This window comes from Pongo abelii, chromosome 9 (genome assembly GCF_028885655.2).
Source record: "Pongo abelii isolate AG06213 chromosome 9, NHGRI_mPonAbe1-v2.0_pri, whole genome shotgun sequence".
NCBI classification, from domain to species: Eukaryota; Metazoa; Chordata; class Mammalia; order Primates; family Hominidae; genus Pongo; species Pongo abelii.
This window is the reverse complement of record NC_071994.2, coordinates 110,635,559-110,659,875: the sequence shown is the minus strand read 5'-3', so window position 1 is coordinate 110,659,875 and position 24,317 is coordinate 110,635,559. Positions and strand designations below refer to the sequence as shown.

Genomic DNA, 24,317 nt, shown 5'->3' with positions numbered 1-24,317 from the left:
TTTGAGATCCTGTGATTTTTTTCTGTTTCCCCTCCTAGGCTATCTTTTTCCAGAGCAGGTACTGTGTCTTATTCTGATTCAGAATGTCTGATATGGAGGCTGGCTTTCTATATTTATAGAAAGCTCACAGGTGATTTTGTTATTTAGCTAGATTTTATACCATTGAGTTAGAAAATGCTGAAATACTAAAGTTGTGTAGTATCAACTCCAAGGACAGTGGGATTTTAGATTTGTTCTTTAAGACAAAGAATAAATAGAAATTGATAATAGGCCCCCAATGGTAGTGCTAATCATCATTCAATTAAATATTCCAGTCAAATACTAGAAACTGAAGAAGTTAAAGACTATGTATATTGGTTTCAGATCCTGGGATGTTTGTACCAGGGCTGAATTAAACACTGGACTAGTTGGGGGACTTGGGTTTTAGCTTATCCCTATTAGTAACTTTTAATTGACCATGGAGACAATTTCGGTGCTTTCTGTCTTAAATTGAAGTTGACATGTAATACTTGCATTTTAATTGTCATCAGGAGTTGATACACAGTTATTAATATGAATAGTAGCTACTATGGCTTCTACTCCTTTGACCATCAGCACTACCATTGCCATGATCATTACCACCAACAGCTAACTATTCTGTGCTAGAGACTGTGGTAGATGCTATATTAAGTGAACTTTTCCTCATGGGGAGCAATCTAGGGCCTCAGGAATAGATATACCCGTGACTGTTTTTCTTGTTACTCTAGCTGTCTCATTTTGGTTCTTTGTGAATCTGATGGTTTACTTTGCTTAAAGAGGAAAGCCCAGAAAATAAACAAATAGAATTTAGGAAGTCTTCTGTCCAGATATAAAATATACACCACCCTATTTGTAAAAATACATTATTTATGATGAATTCATTCATTCATTCAAAAATATTTGTTGAATATAATGTACTAGACAGACTGTAACAAGTAAACAAAGATACAATTTAAAATATTTTTTAAGCTAAAATATTTTGTTACCTCTATAACCTTTTCATATGTAAAGTAAAACTTAATTTTATCGAAGTGGTTTGTGAGCCCATTTTTGAATGTTGGTGGATTTCGCTTCATAGTTCCTGCAAACAAATGAAACAAATAAATGAAGCCATGGTATGATAAGTGAGAGCTCAAAGCAAGTGGTCTCAGTGTAAACACATCAACATAGTATATTATCTGTTAGGCATTTAAGCTAAGCATTTATAATATTGAATGTGCAATGGTGGCTAAAGTGTCTCCAATTTTACATTTTCTTTTTTAGCTGATTTACCAGTTATGCAACATATATTTTGTTCTCTATTGTGCCATTTGACAGTGTGTCTAGACTGTTAGCCAAAAAGATGCCTTTTATTTTTATTTTACATTATACTTGAGCTTAGCTAGACAAAACAGTTCAAAGCCATCTGTATTTGGGGGTGAAGAGTAAGAGAGGGCAGAATCTATTTGTTCAGCAGCTGAGGCCTAGTTTTGGAAGTCAGGGTTGTATTTGAAAGGTGGAATTTGCCGACTTTTGCTATACAGTAGATTTTTTTGTGGTGTTTTCTTTTTAAATTTTTGCTGGATCTAATTTTGCCTATTTCACATATGGAGTACTACAGGCACATTCCCAGACGTATACCCTAAATGTGTGCATGGTACCTGATCAACTAGGAAAGCTTCTACACCAGAAGCATCAAACAGTGTTCTGCCTCTCATTTTCTCTCAGTAGCAATGAGAAATAAGTGCCTATGGACCACAGTGGTATTTAGCTGCTGCCCGTAACACTTCAGTGCCTACTCTTTGATGCCATAGGGCACCATCCTGTGCTAATGTGTGCAGTTTTTCTCCTCTCATGACCAGATTATTGAGGCTTGTACTTTATGAAATTGCTGCTGGCTGCAGAACAAGGGAATAGAACTTGTTTTCTTTTAGTCACTTTCAAGTGGAAGGTCCTGTATGTTGATTACAGGATGTGTTGGTGACATTGCCACTTTTCCTTCGAGCTTCGTAAGACTTTGTAATTTGGGGATTCTAACTTTAAAGAAATTTAGCCAATGGATTTAAGTTTCCTGTGTGTGGGGGTTGTTTTCTGTTTTTGCTTTTTATTGTTGTTTTGTTTTTTAAACATCCCTTACCAGTAGGAATCAGGGAAGGGAAACAGGTTTGTGGTGGGCCTTGATTTTTTTTTTTTTTTTTTTTTTTTGGTGGAGTCTCGCTTGTTGCCCAGGCTGGAGTGCAATGGTGCGATCTTGGCTCACTGCAGCTTCCACTTCCTGGGTTCAAGCGATTCTCTTGCCTCAGCCTCCTAAGTAGCTGGGACTACAGGTGCCTGCCACCATGCCGGCCATTTTTTGTATTTTTAGTAGAGATGGGGTTTCACCATGTTGGCCAGGCTGGTCTTGAACTCCTGACCTCAAGTAATCTGCCCACCTCGGCCTCCCAAAGTGCTGGGATTACAGGCGTGAACCACCGCACCTAGCCAGTGGGCCTTGATTTTGACCTGTTCTAAAGGAGGAGGCCATATGGCATAGGTAGAAGGTTTAAAGGTCACTAGCATCAGCCATTAGTCTCCAAGGTGTCCCCAGGGCAAAATTACTGTCAATTCCTCTGCCCTGGAAAATACCAGCAAGCTTTTCTTCCAGTTACTCTTCAGCTTAGCAAAGTGTACTTCTGGGGGTATCACCTTTTGTGGAATTTCCTCTTTGCTATTTAAAATAAAAAGGAAACTCTTACTTCATTTGGGTCAAATGAAATTGTTAGCACAACTGTAGAATATTTCTGTTTGGTAGACTGTGGGAAACAGGTGGACTTTCAGCTATGAAATATTTTCTCTAGTTAAATATAGTAAGTTCTGCCCTCTTAGCTTTTATCATTCTCTATGAATCACACATCGTTTTTCACATCATATTGTCACTTGTCCAGCTGTTCTTTAGGGATTTCTCTAAAAAGGTTAATCGTCTCAGCCTCTTTCTAACCATTAAGGATCAGGATTAAATTTGTCTTCTTTCTCAAAAGTGTTCCCAGTAGCAATATATTCTTCTTTATCCTATTTAGCCAACATGGAGATCTGTTTATTCCTTCATGTGCTTTTCTGTTATGAATGTTAACTTTTCTTGGTTTGATAGATTGATAACTGTGTCTGGCATTTTTGTTCTATTGTATTTTGGATGTGTGAAAGTTGTATAAGATGAGAATGTCTAAGGGTTTTGTTTGCTTAGGACTGAACATGCCCTATGAGCTTGCTGGGCACTTGATCTTTATTGACTCTGCCATCTCAGAAAATAGGTAAAAACAAAAAGAATAATTGGAAAAAGCTCCTGTGGAGCAAAATTTTCACGTGGCAGAATGATTCAGCAGTTTCAGGGGAACTTTACTGATTGAACATTTTTTTAAAGTCTTTTTATTTTGTGGTCTTTTAACAAGCATTTAGTTAAAGTACAGATACTTTAAATATGATGATACTGAAAATACTTTATTTTGACGATGGAATGTTGTAGGAAAAATTTAATTTTCATAGGAAGTCTACATTTAATTTTATAAGTAAAATTATATCTAAATTTAAAAAACTATACTGTCAAATTATATGCTAAAATAAGTTTCAGAGATATAAAGGATAAAATGTGTTAAAAAAATAACAGAAAATCTGTAATAAAATAGGAGCGAATATTTATCTGATCAAGATGGGGGCTTTTTAAGCATATGAAGAAATTGTGTTTTTGTGTCTTGTAGTCATAAAATAGATTGACAACATTTAAAAAAAATGCCGAACTTCCAAGGCCGGCTATCTAAATTGTGGGGCCCAATTCCAAATGAAAGTGTAGACTCCTTATTCAAAAGATAGGAAAATGGACCAGAAAGGCACTAAAGTATAAAGCTTTTCCTTCTGTGGTCTTTCTCATCTTGTCAAAGTGGTTTTTATTTTCTATTTAGTGCCATCAGTGTAAAGAAATCTAAATTTTGATTTATTGGCATGAATTTTACCATTTGTCTTCATATTGTGTGACACTAGTTTTAAATGCAAATGTAAGAACATGTAACTCATATGGAATCACCAAACTTTTTTTTTTTGTCTTCAACTTTTATTTTAAGTTCAGGGGTACATGTGCATGTTTGTTACATAGGTAAACATGTTCCATGGTGGTTTGCTGCACAGATCATCCCATCACCTAGGTATTAAGCCCACCATCTATTAGCTATTCTTCCTGATGCTCTCCCTTCCCCCACCACCCCCTCCAACAGGCCCCAGTGTGATGTTCCCCTCAATGTGTCCATGTGTTTTCATCATTCAGGTACCACTTATAAGTGAGAACATGTGGTGTTTGGTTTTCTGTTCCTGTGTTAGTTTGCTGAAGATAGTGGCTTCCAACTCTATCTGTGTCCCTGCAAAGGACATGATCTCATTCCTTTTTATGGCTGCATAGTATTCCATGGTGTATAAGTACCACATTTTCGTTCTGGTCTGTCATTGATGGGCATTTACATTGATTCCATGTCTTTGCTATTGGGAATCACCAAACTTAAACAATTTGTATTTTGTACTTGTACATTCGTGATCATTTTTACCAGAATAGTGGAAACACTGCACAGAACTAACCCAACAATAACCATTTTTATTTCACTTCTTGATGTGTGCACCTTCTGCTAACATTGTGTATCTTCTAGAAGGACTGGAAGGAAATGGAATTATGAATTTTCGGGAGTCTGGCTCCAGGCTGAAACCCTATGTGATTTTTCAGGCCTCACCATAGGTGATGACAAAGGCTTTACCTGGTGGCCTCATGGGGGAAAGCTGCCCTCCCCATAGTAGACTTGATGCACAGCCAGTGCATTACAGTCTAAGTGGAGTTGTAATGAAGGGGTCAAACCTCCCTGGCTGGTTATGCTCTTATGCCTATTTGCATTCCTAGCCTAGACACCTTCATTCCTCGAACTCTTTATCTGAGGTCTTTGGCTGAGGTCCTCTTCAGGCACCTCTGCCGAGGCCTTTTTGTGGAGGAGGGAATTGGAAACCTCAAAGACATTTTCCTTACTCTGACTTAGTACTAGCTACTTTTCAATTCCTAGTCCTTCCCCCTCACCCTTCCCCTGACCGCTGGGTTTATAACACTGCTGGAACCTTTCATTCGGGGTCCCCTCAGCAGTGAGACAATCCCCACATTCAAGATGATCCACCTTACCCTCAAGTCATGCAGTGTTCAGTGGAGAAAAATGGGACTGGGGGGAGTTGGTGCTTCCTCTGGTTTTAGACCGTTGTTTATACTATTATATCACAATAAGTGATCAACTTTCATTTTTGGCTTATTGCATTAATCCACTACTCTGAGCTCTTTCTTTCAGCCTTCAGGTTGTCCTGTCATTCCGTATTCTTCTACATCATCATTTCCACTGTTAAGCGGTTGGCTAACACAGGGAAGTAACATGAATAAGAAAGGATATGATGGTGGGGTTCCTTGTGTTAAAAGAAAAACTTTAGACAAGTTAAATTTAATTGAGTTTAATTGCGCAATGAATGATTCATAAATCAGGCAATGCCCTGAACCAGAATAGGTTCAGAGAGACTCCAGTGCTGCCGAATGGTTGGAGAGAATTTATGGACAGAAAAAGTAAAGTGACATATAGAAAACAGAAGTGAGGTACAGAAACACCTGGATTAGTTATAGCTTGGCGTTTGCCTTATTTGGACATGGTTTGAACAGATGGCCACCTTTATTGTGTGAAACTCAGTGATTGGTAAAATAGTAGGTAGCAGTCTGTTTAGACATCCAGTTAGATTACAGTTCACTATGTATGAAGAACCTTTAGGCTGAACTTACAAGGAGGCAACTAACTTTAGGCTAAATTTAATTTAACACTTGATTGCTTATGTTTCTTAGAACACCATTGTCTTCTTTCTACATTTGAAGCAAGTTCTGGAGGACCCTCTAGGCTGTCAGTGTACCCCCACCCACTCAGTGGTAGACATAAAGTGTTTACTGTGTACTCTGAGTCTCGGTGAACTCTCACACTTTCTGTGTTCATGGGACATTGTGGACACATTACCCAAATGGGCCTCAAGGAACTGTGGACAAGCATATTGCGTGTATCTCCTTGCTTAATTAAACCCATGCTCCATTGTTACATCAGACTTCATTTAACACAAGTTCAAAGGTAAAGTTAAGAATTTCAATCAGTAAGAAAAAAACAAACAATCCCATCTCCTGTAGCTGAGATTACAGGTGCCCACCACTGTGCCAGGCTAATGTTTTTGTATTTTTAGTAGAGGCAGGGTTTCTCCATGTTGGCCAGGCTGGTCTCAAACTCCTGACCTCAAAGTGGTCTGCCCACCTCGGCCTCCCAAAGTGCTGGGATTACAGGCGTGAGCCACCACGCCCAGCCAATTGTGAATATTTTCATACAGAAAAGTTGAAGAATTGTACAGTAAATACTTATATGTCTACTACCTAGATTCTACAATTAATATTTTAATATACTTGCTTTACCAAATAATCTAACCATTTTCTCATCCCTTTATCTGTTTATTGGTCCATCTTTTATGTATACATTTTAAGAAAGTTGCAGGTATCAATACACTTCATCTCTAAAAACTTCAGAATTAATCTCTGGTGTTTCGAATGCTTTCAGGGTATGACTATATGAAATTATATGTAGACATTTGGAACAGATAATTGTTAGGAAATTAAACTCTATCACATTACTTTATTTTCCATACTTAGATTGGAAGGATAGGTTAGAAAGGAAGAAAACTACTTTAGCTCTGTATACTTTTTTATAGTTTACAGAGAATTTTCATATGTATTATCTCATTTGATCCAATATTACTATTAATAGTAATAGTAGCTAACATTTATTGAATGCTTACTTTGTACCAGGTACTATGCAGGTTTACCTTTAAGGAAGGTACTATGCTAAATTCTTTTCATCCCACTTACAGTTGGTTGTCACATCTGTTTTTCAAATGGATTGATTTGTTCCCTTAAAAGAATAGTTTTCAGCCCTGTAGTAAGCCTTTTAAGTTCATATTTGTCAGCTGCTGCTATTTTTAGACTGAAGTCTTTGGTTTTTGATGGGTTCTTAGGGCACAAGCATTTTCTTGGATGTTTTGTCATTATAGGTTGCTATTCAGAATAATATTTGAGCATAGCTTAGGAAAAGTTGCTGAAAATGTTCCTTTTTTTTTTGATTGTCTTTTTATTAATCAGCCTCTAATTCCAGTATGTTACATTACTTTAAAGGTGCATTTAATATTTATTTCTTCTTAGATTATTAATTATTAATATTCTATGAATAATAAAAAACAATAGCTAGTTTTTGTGTATTTGTTATATTGTGTGCCAGTTATTGTGATTGTCTTTATAATTGTCTATATAATTTATGTAAAATACTGTAAGAGTTGAGAAGCAGAGTGGGGTTAAATGGCTTATCCTGTGTCACGAGGCTAATAAATGGAAGAGCCAGGATATGAGTGTTTCAGCTCCAAAGTCCCTGTGTTTGACCTCTACTCTGCTGTTTTCTATGGTGTGATCCTGAGACCACCTGCTTCATAATTTCTTGGGGTGATTATTAGATATGGAGATTTCCGAGCCTTACTCCAGACCTGCTGATTCTGAATCTCTGTGGATGAAATACCTTTTTTTTGTCTTTCAGTTGATTCTCATGTACAGTAAAGTTTGAGAACCACTATGCTATGCTTTTCTGCAAGCATTATTATGTTTTAATCTCTTTTAGCCTAGAAAAATAGCCAAACTCTATTAATCATTCTTATCCTTGGAGTATATGAAATTTTGGATTGATCTTTATGCTTTTATCTTTGCTTCAAGATTGTCATGGATTTTAAGCACCCAGATGGTATTGCAGTGCCAGTTATGTTGCCTCGTCGGAGTTTGCTGGTGATGACAGGAGAATCTAGATACCTTTGGACCCATGGGTATGTATTGAAATATGACAGGATTCTTTTACTTTATGAGACTTCTCATTCTTCTGTGTCTGAGCCATGGGGACCATGCCCTGTGCCTGCAGATTGAGGCTTCTGGGTTCAAAACTCCTAGAGGCATCTATCTAGTTTTGTTTTTGTTAAACATTACCTTTTTACTTGGGTAAAATTCTTAATTTATAGCAAACTTGCAAGCATGGTACAGTGAACTCCCTTCACCTTTCATCTGCATTTACTAATTTTGAATATTTGGGACATTTTTTATTTCTCTCTCACATATGTTATCATTATTATTTTTACTGAATCATTTTAGAGTAAGTTATAGACATCATGGCTTACTCTTCCATGCTTCATTGTGTATTTCCTAAGAACAAGGACATTGTGTATGTCAGGGATTGGCAAGCTATGGCTAGTGGGCCACATTCAGCTCTCAGGCTGTTTTTATACAGCTCTTGAGCTAAGAATGGTTTTTACATTTTTAAAGGTTGTAAGACAAAAAAACAATGAAGAATATTTGACAGAGACTATATGTGGCCCTCAGTGCCTAAAATATTCACTCTCTGGCCCTTTACAGAAAAAGTTGGCCAAGCTCTGTTCTATAAAACCACAGTGCAGTGCTCAAATTCAGGAAATTCAACATTGATAAAATACTCTTATTATACTCTCATACAATCCATATTCAAATATTGCTAGTTGTATGTTATAGTGCTTTAAGCATTCTTTCTGATCCAGGATTCAGTCTATGATCCCACATTATGTTTAAGTCTTGTCAATTCTGTTTAGTCTTTTATTTGAAAGAGTTTCTCAACTTTCCTTTGCTCTTAATGACATTGACTCTTTTGAGGAGGCCAGTCGTGTTATAGAATGTTTTGCAATTTGAGTTTGCTTGGTTTAATCAAAATCTAAAGAAATTAGTATGTGCTTCTGTTAGGGATACATCTCTAGCCTTTTGAGGAGAGACCATTACACTGCTGCAATTTACATATATTGTCCCTTATAATACTGCTGAGTTCTGTACTTATTAATTCTGTTCTGCTTAGAGATTTTAGCTGACATATTTTTATAAAAACTCAAGGAAATGAACATGTAAAAGAATTTATAACCTGTCCTAAATGTGAGCCATTAAAAAATGATGACCTGATTTTGTGCACTGGGGCTTAAATTTATGTGATTTTTTTTTTCATGGCCATTAAAATATTTGCACTTAAAATGAAAAAGAAGTGATGATGTGATCTATTAATTTCAGGTCTTCTTAGAATTCTGAGAATAATGACATTTTCTTTTCTGGGTTCAAGCATTTTTGCTATCACTAATATTTAAACTTCTTAAGAGTAATAGTATTACTACAGCAAATACAAAATAAGAAATTACTTTTCATGGATATATTGTGAAAATATTTTAATCTATTCTGATAATGGTACAGGTTAATTTTCCTAAAACAACATTTGATCACATTATTGTCTTACTGAAAGCATGTTGTGCTATTAAATGTTAATAGAGTTGTCTCTGGAAAGTTAGATTATAGGTAATATTTATTTTTAATGCTCGCTCTGGAATCAGAATTCTCTACAGTATTTTTAGGGGAAAAAACCCTCAGTATTATTTTTGAAGGCTGCCATTGATACACATTGCCTGTAACGTCACTCTGTGTGTGTGTGTGTGTGTGTGTGTGTGTGTGTGTGTGTGTGTGTCTGTGTTAGGAAGAGAGAGAGATGGGGAAATGGGGGAGAGAGGGAAGGAGGGAGGCAAAGAGACCAGAGGCAAGAAAGAGAGAGAGAGAGATAACAAATGATACACCAACCATTGAGATGTTTATCAGAATCTTTGGGTGGAAAAGAGAATAGATGGGAAAAGCATATTTAATACACTTAAAACATGTATAAATAACAGGAAATAAGCCTTGATAAAACTTTTTGATTTCTATGCTGTAGAAACAAAAGCATTAGAAAGCATTGTAGAGGGACATGGATTGAAAAAAGTTAACACTGCCCTGTAATTTTAATTCCAGATACCTCAATCTAACTTTAATTTGTTCAAGTTCAAATTTACTATTCTAGCCATCGTACCTTAAATCAAAGGTGGAAGACCGGCAGCATAGGGGTAAACTTAACAGTCAGGTATTTTCTATTTGGCTGATGCAATAGTTGTCCACATGGTGGCAGTTTATTTTTTTCAGTTTTCTACATATAAAAATTAGGAGTTTTCACATAAAAATTTGAATTTTCAGCTTCTCTTGAAAATTGAGAAGATCTGACAACATTGAACCTTAGTATTGCTTGGCAGCAGTACCTAAAACTATGTGTCACTAGCATTCTTTAGGTGGGGGCCTACTTCTCTAGTTCCCTACAGTTCCTACCCCTTTCTGTTACTCCCTGATCTAAGGCTGAGCATCAGTTGTCATTTAACACTGTGCTTGTACTATTGTTTTTATCTTAGAGTTACATGAAAATTGAGTATTTCTTGAACTCATGTCTGTATTAAAAGTAGGAGACAGGGCCAGGTGCGGTGGCTTAGGCCTGTAATCCTAGCACTTTGGGAGGCCAAGGCGGGTGGATCACAGGTCAGGAGTCCAAGACCAGACTGGCCAATATGGTGAAACCCTGTCTCTACTAAAAGTACAAAAATTAGCCAGGCATAGTGGCGTGTGCCTGTAGTCCCAGCTACTCAGCAGGCTGAGGCAGGAGAATCACTTGAACCCGGGAGGCGGAGGTTGCAGTGAGCCAAGATTGCGTCACTGCACTCCAGCCTGGGTGACAGAGCGAGACTCCATATCAAAAAAAAAAAAAAAAAAAAGTAGGAGATGGAAAGCTAGCCTGAATGAGAATGTGTGTTTCAAGGAAAATGGCACAGAGCACTCTGCTTTTTTGAAATGAAGATTAATGCTATGATAAACAATATATTTCTAAACAAGTTCCCCTGTTTCATTTATTTATGCCATCTGACTGGCCCCAGGAAGCATTATTTCGTGAGATTATGTGAATGCTCCTTTTAAGTTATTTCTGGAGCATTTTCCTTGTGCCAGGCATTGTTCTAAAAACTTTACATATATTAACTTAATTTACACAATCATAGTGGGAAGTTTGTTCCATGGTTTTGTCCTTATTTTTGAAGGAAATTGGAGCATAAACAAGTTAAGTAACTTGTACAAAGTCACAAAGCAGTAAGTCGCAGAGCCAGGATCAGAAGCCGGGCAGTCTGGTTTCAGAATCTGTGCTCTTACCAATGATATTATGGCTAAATTTGTTTGCTCCCTTTTCTCTTATGCTGTGCCTTCTAACCTTCACACCTTTGCTAGCCCTGTGTCAGTTAACATATAGCTCTTTTACTTCCTTCATAATTTATCAAGCTTTCCTGACTACATAAACTTGAAATAATTTATTCCTTATCTTAACTTCTAAAGTCTGTATTGTTTCCTACTACCTTGAGATGTCTCTTCTGTTATATTGAACTATTATTTAAATCTATAAAACTCTTTTTATATTCTTATTGAATATTGTCCCAATTTGATTATAATTTGAGTGCAGGGGGAAAAATATCTTTAGCAATATTTAAATAAATCATTACTTTAACATATGGATTACCTGTTCTTAAACATTTGAGATTGTTGGAAAAGCAGTTAGGAACTCCTTGGCCTTTGCCTAAAGTTACACTTTAGGCAAGTGAAGTAATTGATTTAAAAGAGCCGTAATAGAGAATGACTTACTCTTCAAAAGAGGAATTAGCTTGCTAACAAGAGCTTCAAGATACTTATTCCTCTAAAATATCTTGACTTTGTTCACTACCATAGTTTTAATCATTTATAGCTATTAGAACAAAAGTAATGGAAATTTGGGCAATGATTGCTTTTTTTTACCTCTACAAAATTGCCTTTAGAACAAGCTTTTTAAAAAGAGCCACCTGCACATTGTGCACATGTACCCTAAAACTTAAAGTATAATATAAAAAAAAAAAAAAGCCATTCTGCTTTGTTTTATGAGGCTGGCATTAATTACTCTTGACACCAAAACATGTGAAATACATTAAATAAAAGAAAATTACAAACCAACATCTCTCATAACAGAGATGAGAAAATCCATAACAGAACATTAGAAAGTCAAATCCTGCAATATACATAAAAAGAAAATATAACCTAGCGGAGTTTATACCAGTATTTCAGAGTTGGTTTAGCATTTCAAAAATCAATGTAATTCATCACGTTAAAGGAATAAAGGAGGAAAAGCATAATCATCTTGATTGACGCAAAAAGTATATTTGACAAAATTTAGTACCCATTCATGATAAAAGCCCAGCAAACTAGGACAAGAAGGGAACTTCTTCATTGCGTTAAAGGGTATTTATGAAAAACCCACAGCTGACATCATACTTAATGGTATTCTATTGAGCGTTTTTTCCAAAGATATTGAGCAAATCAGGGATGTCCGCTCATACTCCTTCTATTTAATGCTGTATTGGATATCTTAGCCAGTATGAGAAGTCAAGAAACGGAATTAAAAATCATAAATATTTGAAAGGAAGGAGTAAAATTCTTTATTTGTAGATTGCATTATTGTGGATGTAGAAAATCCTAGAGAATCTACCAAACAAGTTCCAGAACTAATAAGTGCATTTAGTGGCATACAAGGTCAATATTTAGAAATTAATTTTTAGAAGATGAAATAAAAATGCTATTTAAAATAGCATCAAGACTCATAAATATTTCCTTTCCAGTACTCAGAATTAATTTAGTGCGGTGTTGTTTAAAAAGCAATTAGCCTGAGAATTCTGTTTCTTACAACAGATAGAGTGAAATACAGCAATGACAAAATGAAAGTTGAGAATTGAAATACATTATATTTTTCATTTTAGGATCAAATCCATTTTAGGTCGACATCTCTCTTTCTAGATCACCTGGCTGTTATTATAATAAAGAGGTATCAACAACTTAAGTAAAAAATTATAATTTTATATAATTTGCTGAGATCCTTCAGGATTAGCCCATTCCCTGCAAATATGAAGCCCACTTCCATAGAGAGATAACCTTGCCTAGAGTAAATCAAGAAGATCTGAGTCTTAGGAATAAGTTTTTAAAAGATATGCAACACACATAGACTGAAAATTCTAGGAAAATTATTGCTATCCCTAGGAAACTTAATATGGTTAATATATCAGTTGTCCCCAAAATCTATGGAGACAGTGTAATTCCAATCAAAACTCTAGAAGGCTTTTCTTTTTTGGCAAAATTGACAAACCGATTCTAAAATTTATAAGGAAATGTGATTGTCAAAACAATCTTGAAACAATGTTAGGGGATTTATTCTGCCTGATTTTTAAGACTTACTATATGGCTATATAATCAAAATAGTATTGTTGTACAGATAGACAGATAGATCAGGAGGACAGCACACAGTCCAGAGATAACTCCATACATACAAGGTCAGTTGATTTTTGCCAAAGATACCAATGTAATTAAATGTGGAAAGGAAATTTTTCATCAGATGGTGCTGGAACAACTGAATATCCATGTGGAAATAAAATGAACCTGAATCTATCTCATACCATTCACAAAAATTAATTTGAGATAGATCATAGATGTAAATGTGAAAGCAAAAAGTATAAAATGGTCTAAAAGAAACTTTATAGGAAACTATTTTTGTGACCTTGAGGTAGCCAAAGTTTTTTTAAAGAGAGATTTCATAACACGCTATTAAGAAATAATAAATTAGACCTCATCAAAATTAAAAACTTCTGCTCATCTAAAGATACCATTGAGAAAACGAGAAGGCAGCCACACATGGAGAGAAAATACCTGCTATTTATTTATGTTTACATCTATATCTTTATCTATCTGTATCTAACAAGGAATTGGGCAAAAGGTTGGACAGATCCTTTATCAAAAAAGGATCTATGTGTGTCTAATAAGCACATGAAAAGATGTATAGCATCATTAGTCATTAGATAAATAATAACTTAAAACCACAATTTTGTACCACATGCCACTCACTAAAATGGCTAAAATTTAAAATTCAGAAAATACCAAGTGTTGGTGAGAATGTTAACCAGCCTGGAACTCTCTCATATATTGCTGGTTGGAGTGTTAACATTTTACAACTACCTTGGAAAACTAGAAGTTTCTTACCTTATGACCCACCAATTTCACTCCTTATTACCTGTTAAAACCCACCAATTTGACTTCTAGGTATTTACCCAAGAGTAATAAAACTATATATCCAAAAATGATGTGTATAAGACTGTTCACGGAAGCTTTATTTGTAATAGTCCCAAACTGTGGACTTGTAATTACCATGTAGTTGTTTTTAATTTTTAAAAATCCAGTCCAGTAATCTTTGTTCTTTAATTGGAGTTTTTAATACTTTTACATTTAATATATTACTGATAATGAATTTAAATTTACCATCTATTTGTTTCCTCTTGGCATCATCTGTTCTTTTTTGTTTTTTTAGAATTGGTGTTAAATATTTATTTTATTTGCCCATGGAATAATTTGTTGGACATTCTTTTAATATTATTGTCTTGAAGATAATTTTCTTAAATACTTTTATTTCTTTGTTTTTCCACAATGTCTAACAATTCAGAGAATCCAATAGATATTTGTAATAAATTCTTCTAGATTTTCTCTATTCACTTAACATTTTTAAAGGCCTGAAATATTTTTATTAATACAATGTTAAGTAAATTTTTTCGACTATTGTTTTTAGAATCACATGCAGAAAATTTGATACTGTTCAAGCATCTGAGAGTCATAAAAGTGGAATTATCACCAGTGATGTTGGAGACTTAACTTTAAGCAAGAGGGGACTGCGAACATCATTTACATTTAGGAAAGTGAGGCAAACACCTTGTAAATGTAGTAAGTATATACTCTTATCTCTTCTGTAAAATGGAGTCAATTTAATGTAAAAGTCCTTTAAGATCCCATCAACACCTAGGAGAGCTTTTTCTGAATCTCTCTAATGGCATTTCCTGTATTTTGCCTTGTATTGCACTTTCATGCACTTTTCTTAACCACCCTCATTAGAGTTTACATTCTTTGAAGGCAGGGTCTGCATCTTATCATCTTTATTTTTTCCAAACTTAGTACTTGAGCTGGGTGCCCAATAAGTATTTTACTTATTGAAGTAACAGTTAAGAGCGCTGCAGTTGAAGGGCAATAAAATATTACTTGCTTAAAAATGGGTATTGTTGGGAATGGTTTGTCAAGTTTCTAAATTATATCTTATTAATCCAACAGGGAAGTTGGAGATGACAAATAGTTCTATAGTACATAACTCTAGGGAGATAAGCAATAGTTTATGTTTTAGTCAATTTGAAAACTCAGAAGGGAATAAAAACTGCTCAAAAACTTGTCAAGAGGATGCTATTTTGAATCATCTGTGCAAGTACATCATGTTCTGGATTTCTTTGACTCAATTAACAGACACCTCTTTCATTTTGTAAATAATATTTTGTAATGATAGTGATAATAAAATCCTTTTTATATCTTAGGGGTTTTAATTATGGGTGGTATCTACCAACAGCTTTTGGATTTAGTCATGATCTTAAAAATATTTAATTAAAAACTCTTACTATATCTACAAAATGTTATCCTTTTAGAAAACTTGAAATTTCTATATTTTATATCTTGATGTTAGTGAAGCTTAAAAGAGCTTTTTATTTTACTGAAAGTGTCCTTGAAGCCTTAAAATATCAAATTTTAAAAGTTAAATTTAAAATGTTTATTTATTTGATGAATATTGAACATTGCAGATAGTGAGTTATATGGTATAGAAAAATAAAGCATGGCTCCTGTTCTTAAGGAACTTAAAGTGTAGTTGGAGAGACAAGCTAGTTTTCTTATGCAAATGTTTGTCATGGGCATTTATTAAATGTAAGAAGCTGTTATTGGGGATTCAGTTTACAGATTTTTTTTTAAAGATGAATAATAATTGTGGCTGGCACAGTGGCTCGTGCCTATAATTCCAGCACTTTGGGAGGTTGAGGCAAGAGAATTGCATGAGGCCAGGAGTTCAAAATCAGCTTGGACAATATAGCAAGACCCCCTGTCTGCAAAAAAATAAAATCAAAATTTAGACAGGCATGGTGGTGTGTGCCTGTAGTCCTACTTACTAGGAAAGCTGAGGCGGGAGGATTGTGTGAGCCTAGGAGTTCGAGGCTGCCGTGAGCTATGATTGCGCCACTTGCACTGCAGCGTGGGTGACAGAGCAAGACCCTGTCTCAAAACAAAAAAACAGCCACAGAAAACCCCCCAAATTATAAATGTTTATCATGTACAACATGATGTTTTAAAATACGTGTATATTGTGGAATGGCTCAATTGAGCTAATTAACATGTATTATTACCTCACATACTTATACTTTTTTTGTGATGAGAACACTTAAAAATTTATTCTCGGCTGGGCGCGGTGGCTCACACCTGTAATCCCAGCACTTTGGGAGGCCAAGGTGGGCAGATGATCTGGGGTCAGGAGTTCGAGACCAGTCTGGCCAACATGGTGAAACCTGTCTCTACCAAGAATACAAAAATTGGCCAGGCATGGTGGCACACGCCTGTAATCCCAGCTACTCGGGAGGCTGAGGCAGGAGAATCACTTGAATCCGGGAGGCGGAGGTTGCAGTGAGCCGATATCATGCCACTGCACTCTAGGCTGGCCAACAGAGTGAGACTCTGTCTCAAAAAAAAAAAAAAGAATTTATTCTCAGTGATTTTCAAGAATACAATGTATTATTATTAACTATAGTCACATGTTTTACACTAGATCCCTGGGACTTATTCTATCTAACTGAAATTTTGTATCCTTTTATTAGCATCTCCCTGGCTCCCACCCCAACTGCCCCAGCCCCTGGTAACCACCATTCTACTACTCTCTATTCTGTGAGATCAGCTTTTTTTAGATTCCATATATGAGTGAGATTGTATAGTATTTGCCTTCTCTGTCTGGCTTATTTCACCTAACATAATACCCTCTAGGTTTCTCCATGTTGTAAATGGCAAGATTTCCTTCTGTTTGTGGCTGAATAGTATTCTGTTGTGTATATGTACCATATTTTCTTTTTCCATTCATTCACTGATAGGCACTTTGATTCCATGTCTTGGCTGTTGTGAGTAGTGTTGCAGTAAACATGTGAGTGCAGATGTCTTTCTGACATACTAATTTCATTTTCTTTGGATACATACCCCATACTGGTTTATAAGATAGTACTTATTTTTAATTTTTTTTTTTTTTTTTTGAGCAAGGCAGAGAAGGGTTTTATTGAGTGACAGAACAGCTCTTGATACAAGAGGGGATTGAACCTGAAGTGGGTTCTGTGTGAGAGGGGGCCCGAAGGCAGGTAGTCCCCTGTTTCTAAGTTTTTGAAGAATCTCTGTATTGTTTTTCGTAATGACCATTCTAATTTACATTCCCACCAACAGTATGCAAGAGCTCCCTTCTCTTCTTATCCTCACCAACACTAGGTATTTTTTTTGTCTTTTTTTTTAAAGACAGTCTTGCTCTGTCACCTGTGCTGGAGTGCAATAGCACGATCATGGCTCACTGCAGCCTTGGCCCCCCCAGACTCAAGCAGTCCTCAGTAGACTTATTAGGGAAGAACTTTTTCTTTTAACGGACAAATCAGAGTCTGTCTACCCACCAAATTTGCATTGATTTTTTTTTTCATTTAAGAAAACTTGATACCTTATGAGTTATTCTGATAAAAAGGAAAGATGTGTATTGCTTTGTTTTTCATTAAGGTTACCCGTTGGTCTGTGATAGCCAGAGGAAAGAGACTCCCCCCTCATTTCCAGAGAGTGATAAAGAAGCCTCACGGCTGGAGCAAGAGTACGTCCATCAAGTTTATGAAGAGATTGCTGGGCACTTCAGCAGCACAAGACATACCCCTTGGCCGCACATTGTGGAGTTTTTGAAGGCTTTGCCAAGTGGTTCAATTGTGGCTGATATTGGATGTGGTAATGGAAAGTATCTTGGCATCAATAAGGAGTTATATATGGCAAGTAATGTTGCTTTTGACTTTCTTTTTGCTTAATTTGCAGCGGTTATCATCATCTTTCTTCCTCATGATATAATCCTATTTTTTTAGGTCATTGCCAGAAAGTTATAACCAACAGATTGAAAATTAATGAACACTTCCCCATTCTTTCTTATTCCTCTAGGAATTTATGGGCACACCATCATTATATAATTTTTTTTCTCCTTTTAGATTTTGCTTTCTACCATATTATTTTATCAGTAAAACTATCTTATAGTTATAAAACTCTTTACAGATTAGAAAGGTTTTTTATAGAAATCATTTTTTGGCTTGGATCCCCCTAAGTATGAAGAAGATAAAGCTGATATTTTCATCCATCTTTTGTAAATGAAGAAATTGGGGCTCACAGTGATCATATTAATTTCCTGATGTCATATAATTAGGGGACATAACTGGAACTTGAACCTATGTCTTGTACTCCAAACTTTATTCATAGTAGAAAAAAATTTTCTGTTTATTGGTATCTCACTGTTGAGGAAAGGAAGTCTCAAATAGATTAAAAACTTGACCAAGGTTACAGTGCTAGACCCAGAATTTGAACCCATTTCTGTCTGATTCCAGAGTGTCTGTTTTCAGTTACTATTTTTTTCTATGAGCCATTTTTTTTTCTTTTGTGCTAAGAAGTAGGATGTGTTCTTCTTTTAGTGTATTGTTGTAAGTAATCATTTTTTAACATTGCTCTGTGAGGACTGGAGCTTCCCTTTCTCTAGATTAGGGGATTTAGGATGAGAGTAAGGGTAAAAAGAAGGAGAGCAGCCGACATTCCTGGGTTATTGGAGTATGTCAGATTACTTCTCATCTTTATTTTTACTCCATCCTAGATATTGTGCACCTACGTGAAGAAAGTTACTACAATTGTCCCTTGGTATACAAAATTGAAGCCAAATCAAATAATAAATAAAATGCATATTTAATGATCATAAAAGATTTAGCTTAAAAGAGAAAAGTGATATACCATTCTTCTAAGAGATTATATTTTTATCACCCCTACATGAGCAACAGTGGCTGTTCTTTGTAGGGCCATACATCTCAAATGCCTCTAGTTACAATCACCTAGGATTCTACTGAGGAAGTACAAAGAATACATCAAAATAAGTATATTAGTCCCTTGGTATCTGTGCGGAGTTAGTTCCAGGACCCTGTGGATACCAAAATCTGCAGAAGCTCAAGTCTCTGATACAAAATTATGTAGTATTTGCGTATAACCTATACATATCCTCCTGTATATTTAAAATTATCTATAGATTACTTATGATATGTAATACAATGTAAATGCTATGTAAATAGTTGTTAGACTGTATTGCTTAGGGACTACTGACAAGAAAAAAGTCTATACATATTCAGTAAAGATGGAATTTTTATTTTTTTAGTATTTTGACCTGGGGTTGCTTGAATCCCTGGATGTACAACTCATAGATTCGGAGGGCTGGTTGTATTACAACTTAGGAAATGTAGAGTTTGTACATTAAGAGGTGGATAAAAGAATAGCCTTTCATCAAGACAAGACATTGCTATTCATATATTGTTACCATGTTTACAATTAAATTTTAATTTATAAAGAATAAGGCTTAGTGAGTTAAGTTTGTTCATGTTGAAGAGGAAATAGATCTTTGATGTGTCACTTAAAATCACAACAAACCACAGTTCACAACAAGGTGATATTTTCTAGTGTTTTAATCTAAAGATACGTCCAAAAATGTTTCTCAGTAGGCTCTGCTTTTGCACTTTCTTGTTGATAATCCATGGTTTTATCTAGTCAGGTATCATTTGTGACAGAGAAACTAGGTCGAAATCAAATACACTGATTTAGTCATAGTGATAACATTATTATGTTACAATTGAGAAGAATGATTTCTTGATAAACAGGAAACGAACACAATCTGCAGCTGATTCCAGAGGGAATATATTTGGAAGGATTAGAAAATCATAAGTACACTCACTCAGTTTATCAGCAGCAGTCTGTACATAATTCTTTCCTGTCTGTTGTTCCCCGGAGCTTACTGAATCAGGCAAACAGTACTTGGCATGTGGTAGATGCTTACTAATTAATGGTTTGTTGAATGGTGAGGAGCAAACCTGTGAATTTACCTTCAGCTTCTTACATGAAAACCAAAATATATACAGTGCTGTGTTTGGCAGCCTTGAAGGAATGTGACAGCCTCAAAATGGGTGGGACTTACCGCAGGATAAAATTACCTTTAGGATCTAGCTTTCTCTTTTTATGTAGAATCCAGGGTACTCCTTATTCCTTATGTTATAATAACTAACATTTGCATAGCACTTCAATGGTTAATTAAATATTTAGTATAGATCATTTCATTTGATTCTTGTATTAACCCTGATAAATAGGTATTTTTCTCTTTATTTTTTAGATGAGGAAACAGAGGCTTTGAGGTAGTAAGTAGCTCTCCTAGGTTATTCAGCTAGTTATTGCTGAAACCAGAATTCAAATTCGGAGTTTACAGGTTGAGCATCCCTAATATGAACATTTGAAATCTCGAATGCTACAAAATCTGAAACTTTTTAAGTAGCAACATGACGCTCAAAGGAAATGTTCATTGGAGGATTTCAGATTTTGGATTTTCGATTCAGGGACTCTCAACCAGTATGTATTCTGCAGTTATTCCAAAATCCAAAAAATTCTGAAATCTAAAACACTTCTGGTCCCAAGCATTGGAAATAAGGGATATTCAACCTGTAGTATGCTCTTTTCAATGTACTTTACTGCCTCTGTTTATTTCTCTGCACTTTAAACTGTATATTACCAGTCTAATTTTCCTACAATTGCATATTTTCTTAATAGTTTTAAAAATGTTGTATATTTTTAAAAATAAAAATAATAGGCCGGGCACAGTGGCTTATGCCTGTAATCTCAGCACTTTGAGAGGCCGAAGTGGACAGATCACCTGAGGTTGAGAGTTCGAGACCAGCCTGACCAACATGGAGAAACCTCATCTCTACTAAAAATACAAAATTAGCCAGGCATGGTGACGCATGCCTGTAATCCTAGCTACATGGGAGGCTGAGGCAGGAGAATCACTTGAGCCTGGGAGGCGGAGGTTGCAGTGAGCCAAGATCCCACCATTGCACTCTAGCCTGGGCAATAAGAGTGAGACTCCGTCTCAAAAAAACAAAACAAAACAAAAAATATAACCAGCAGGGTACAGTGGTTTATGCCTATAATCCCAGTGATGAGGGAGGATCGCTTAGGCCAGGAGTTCAAGACCAGCCTGGGCAACATATCAAGATCACATCTCCTAAAAAACAAAAAGAGTAGCTAGGCATGGTGATGCATGCCTGTTGCCAAGACCAGCTCGGTCAGAGAGACCCTAAGCCAGCGGTGCTAGAGGAATTAAAGACACACACAGAAATATAGAGGTGTGAAGTGGGAAATCAGGGGTCTCACAGCCTTCAGAGCTGAGAGCCCCAAACAGAGATTTACTCACATATTTATTAACAGCAAGCCAGTCATTAGCATTGTTTCGATAGATATTCGATTAACTAAAAGTGTCCCTTATAGGAAACGGGTCTAACTAAAAGTATCCCTTATGGGAAATGAAGGGATGGGCCGAAATAAAGGGGTGGGTCTGGTAGTTATCTGCAGCAGGAGCATACCCTTAATGCACAGATTGCTCATGCTATTGATTGTGGTTTAAGAACGCCTTTAAGCAGTTTTCCGCCCTGGGCGGGCCAGGTGTTTGTTGCCCTCATTGCGGTAAACCCACAGCCTTCCAGCATGGGCATTATGGCCATCATGAACATGTCACGGTGCTGCAGAGATTTTGTTTATGGCCAGTTTTGGGGCCAGTTTATGGCCAAATTTTGGGGGGCCTGTTCCCAACACCTGTAGTCCCAGCTATCCAGGAGTTCAGGGCTGCAGTGAACCATAATCGTACACTGCACTTCAGCCTGGGTGACAGAGTGAGACTCTGAGCCTAAAAATACATACATACATACATAAATAACCATCATTCAGAAAATTGATGAAAAGAGAGGTATTTGCATAATCTAATCACCTTATTGTGATGAATATCCTTCTAATGTTTTTCCTATTAATGTTTTATATAATAATGAATGTGCAATAATTTGATAACTCATTTATCTCATTTCTTTATATTCTGATATATAATCTTAAAATGTTTCTGAATTTTATAATACAGTATTTTTTCTCTATTTTATTTTTAAATTAAAGTTATTAAAAATGTCTTTACAGGACAGATGAAATTATGTGTATTTATTGTATATGATATGATGTTTTAAAGTATATATACATTGTGGATTGACAAAATCTAGCAAATTAACATATGCATTACCTCACAAAGTTACCATTTTGTGGGGAGAACATTTACCATCCATTCTCCTAGCATTTTTCAAGAATACAATACATGTTGTTAACTACAGTCACCATGTTGTACAGTAGATTTCTGGAATTTATTCCTCCTAACTGAAATTTTGTATCTTTTGATCAACATCTCCCCAGCTTCCCATACTTCAGCTGTCTGAGTCCCTGGTAGCTACTGTTCTACTCTAGTTCTATGAAGTCAGCATTTTTGAATTCCAAGTATGAGTGAGATCATGCAATACTTGCCTTCTGTGTCTGGCTTATTACGCTTAACCTAATGTCATCCAGGTTTACCTATATTGTTATGAATGGCAGGATTTTCTTCTTTGTTATAGCCAAATAGCATTCGTTGTGTATACATACCATGTTTACTGTATTCGTCCATTGATGGATGTTTAGATTGATTCCATATCTTGGCTATTGTATATAATGTTGCAATAAACATGGGAGTGCAGATATCTCTTTGACCTACTGATTTCATTTTCTTTGGATATATACCTAGCAGTGGGATTGCTGGATCATATGGTAGTTCTATTTTTAATATTTTTGTGAAGCTTCCATACTGTTTTCCCTAGAGGCTGTCCTAATTTACATTCCCACCAACAGTATGCCAGGATTCCCTTTTCCCCACATCCTCAACACCATTTGTTATCTTTTGTCTCTTTGCTAATGGCCAGATCTAACAAGTGTGAGGTAAAATCTCATTGTTTTCATTTGCATTTTCCTGATAGTTAGTGATATGGAGCATTGTTTCATGTACTTGGCCATTTGTATGTCTTTTTTAAAGAAATATACATTCAGGACCTTTGCCCATTTTAAAATCAGATTATCTGTTTTCTTGCAATACAGTTGTTTGAGTTCTTTATATATTTTTGTTTTTGTTTTGCTTTGTTTTGTTTTGTTTTGTTTTTGAGACAAGGTCTTGCTCTGTTGCCCAGGCTGGAGTGCAGTGGTATGATTACAGCTCACAGCCTCCTTGACCTTGCGGGCTCAATTGATCCTCCCACCTCAGCCTCCAGTAGCTGGGACTATAGGCACGCACCACCACACCCAGCTAATTTTTGTATTTTTTGTAAAGATGGGGTTTTGCCATGTTGCCCAGGCTGGTCTCAAGTGATCCAGGCCTGGGCTTAAGTGATCCACCCACGTTTGTCTCCCAAAGTGTTGGGATTACAGGTGTGAACCACTGTGCCCAGCCTATTGATATATTTTGGATATTAATTCCTTATCAGATGTATAGTTTGCAAATATTTTCTCCTATTCTGTAGGTTGTCTCTTCCCTCTGATGATTGTTTCCTCAAGTTAAAGCTTTTTGGTTTGATCTAATCCCATTTGTATATTTTTGCTTTAGTTAACTTTGTTTTTGGGGTCATATCCAAAAAATTATTGCCCAGGCCAAGATCATGGAGCATTTCTTGTGTGTTTTCTTCTAGTAGTTTCATAATTTCAGGTCTTACATTTAAGCCTTTCATCCATTTTGAGTTGATTTTTGTAGACGGTATGAGATAAGCATTTAATTTCATTCTTCTGCATGTGAATATTCAGTTTCCCTAACACCATTTATTGAAAAGACTTGGACTTTATTAATATCCTATTAGGCAGAAGTTACTGGAAATTTGGTTGTGTTGTGTTTGGAAGTGTTCTAAATAACACCATAATGAACATGTATATTGAGAGTCAATGGGACAAGAAGGAAGAACATGGATTTTGGAATGAGAAATACCAGGCTTTACATTTTTGTTTCACCATTTAATGACTTTCAACTTTGAGCAAATTACTTATTTTCTTTGAAATGAAGTTTTCTCATCTGCAATGTGGTGAAAATAGTACCTAACTCCAAGTGTGTTATGTGGCTTAAGTGCAGTGCTACAAAGAATCTGCCTTAATCTATATGCGTACTCAGGAAAAGGCAGTTATTATTAGCCTGGTTAGTGTTTTCCCTATTTTGAATTATTTTCTTAGGATAAATTTTTAGAAAGGTAACTATTGGTCAAAAATTATAAGCATTATTTTCTTCCTTAAA

General features: G+C 35.8%; 1 protein-coding gene across 1 annotated transcript in view; it reads left to right on the top strand.

Moving 5' to 3' along the window:
- ALKBH8 (alkB homolog 8, tRNA methyltransferase) overlaps positions 1 to 24,317 on the top strand; it is a 61,800-nt gene that overhangs the window by 24,277 nt on the left and 13,206 nt on the right. Inside the window, exons 8-10 of the mRNA XM_002822424.6 lie at positions 7,817 to 7,923; positions 14,625 to 14,776; positions 17,657 to 17,913. Coding sequence (XP_002822470.3) covers positions 7,817 to 7,923; positions 14,625 to 14,776; positions 17,657 to 17,913 — 516 coding nt within the window. The remainder of the gene's footprint in view (positions 1 to 7,816; positions 7,924 to 14,624; positions 14,777 to 17,656; positions 17,914 to 24,317) is intronic.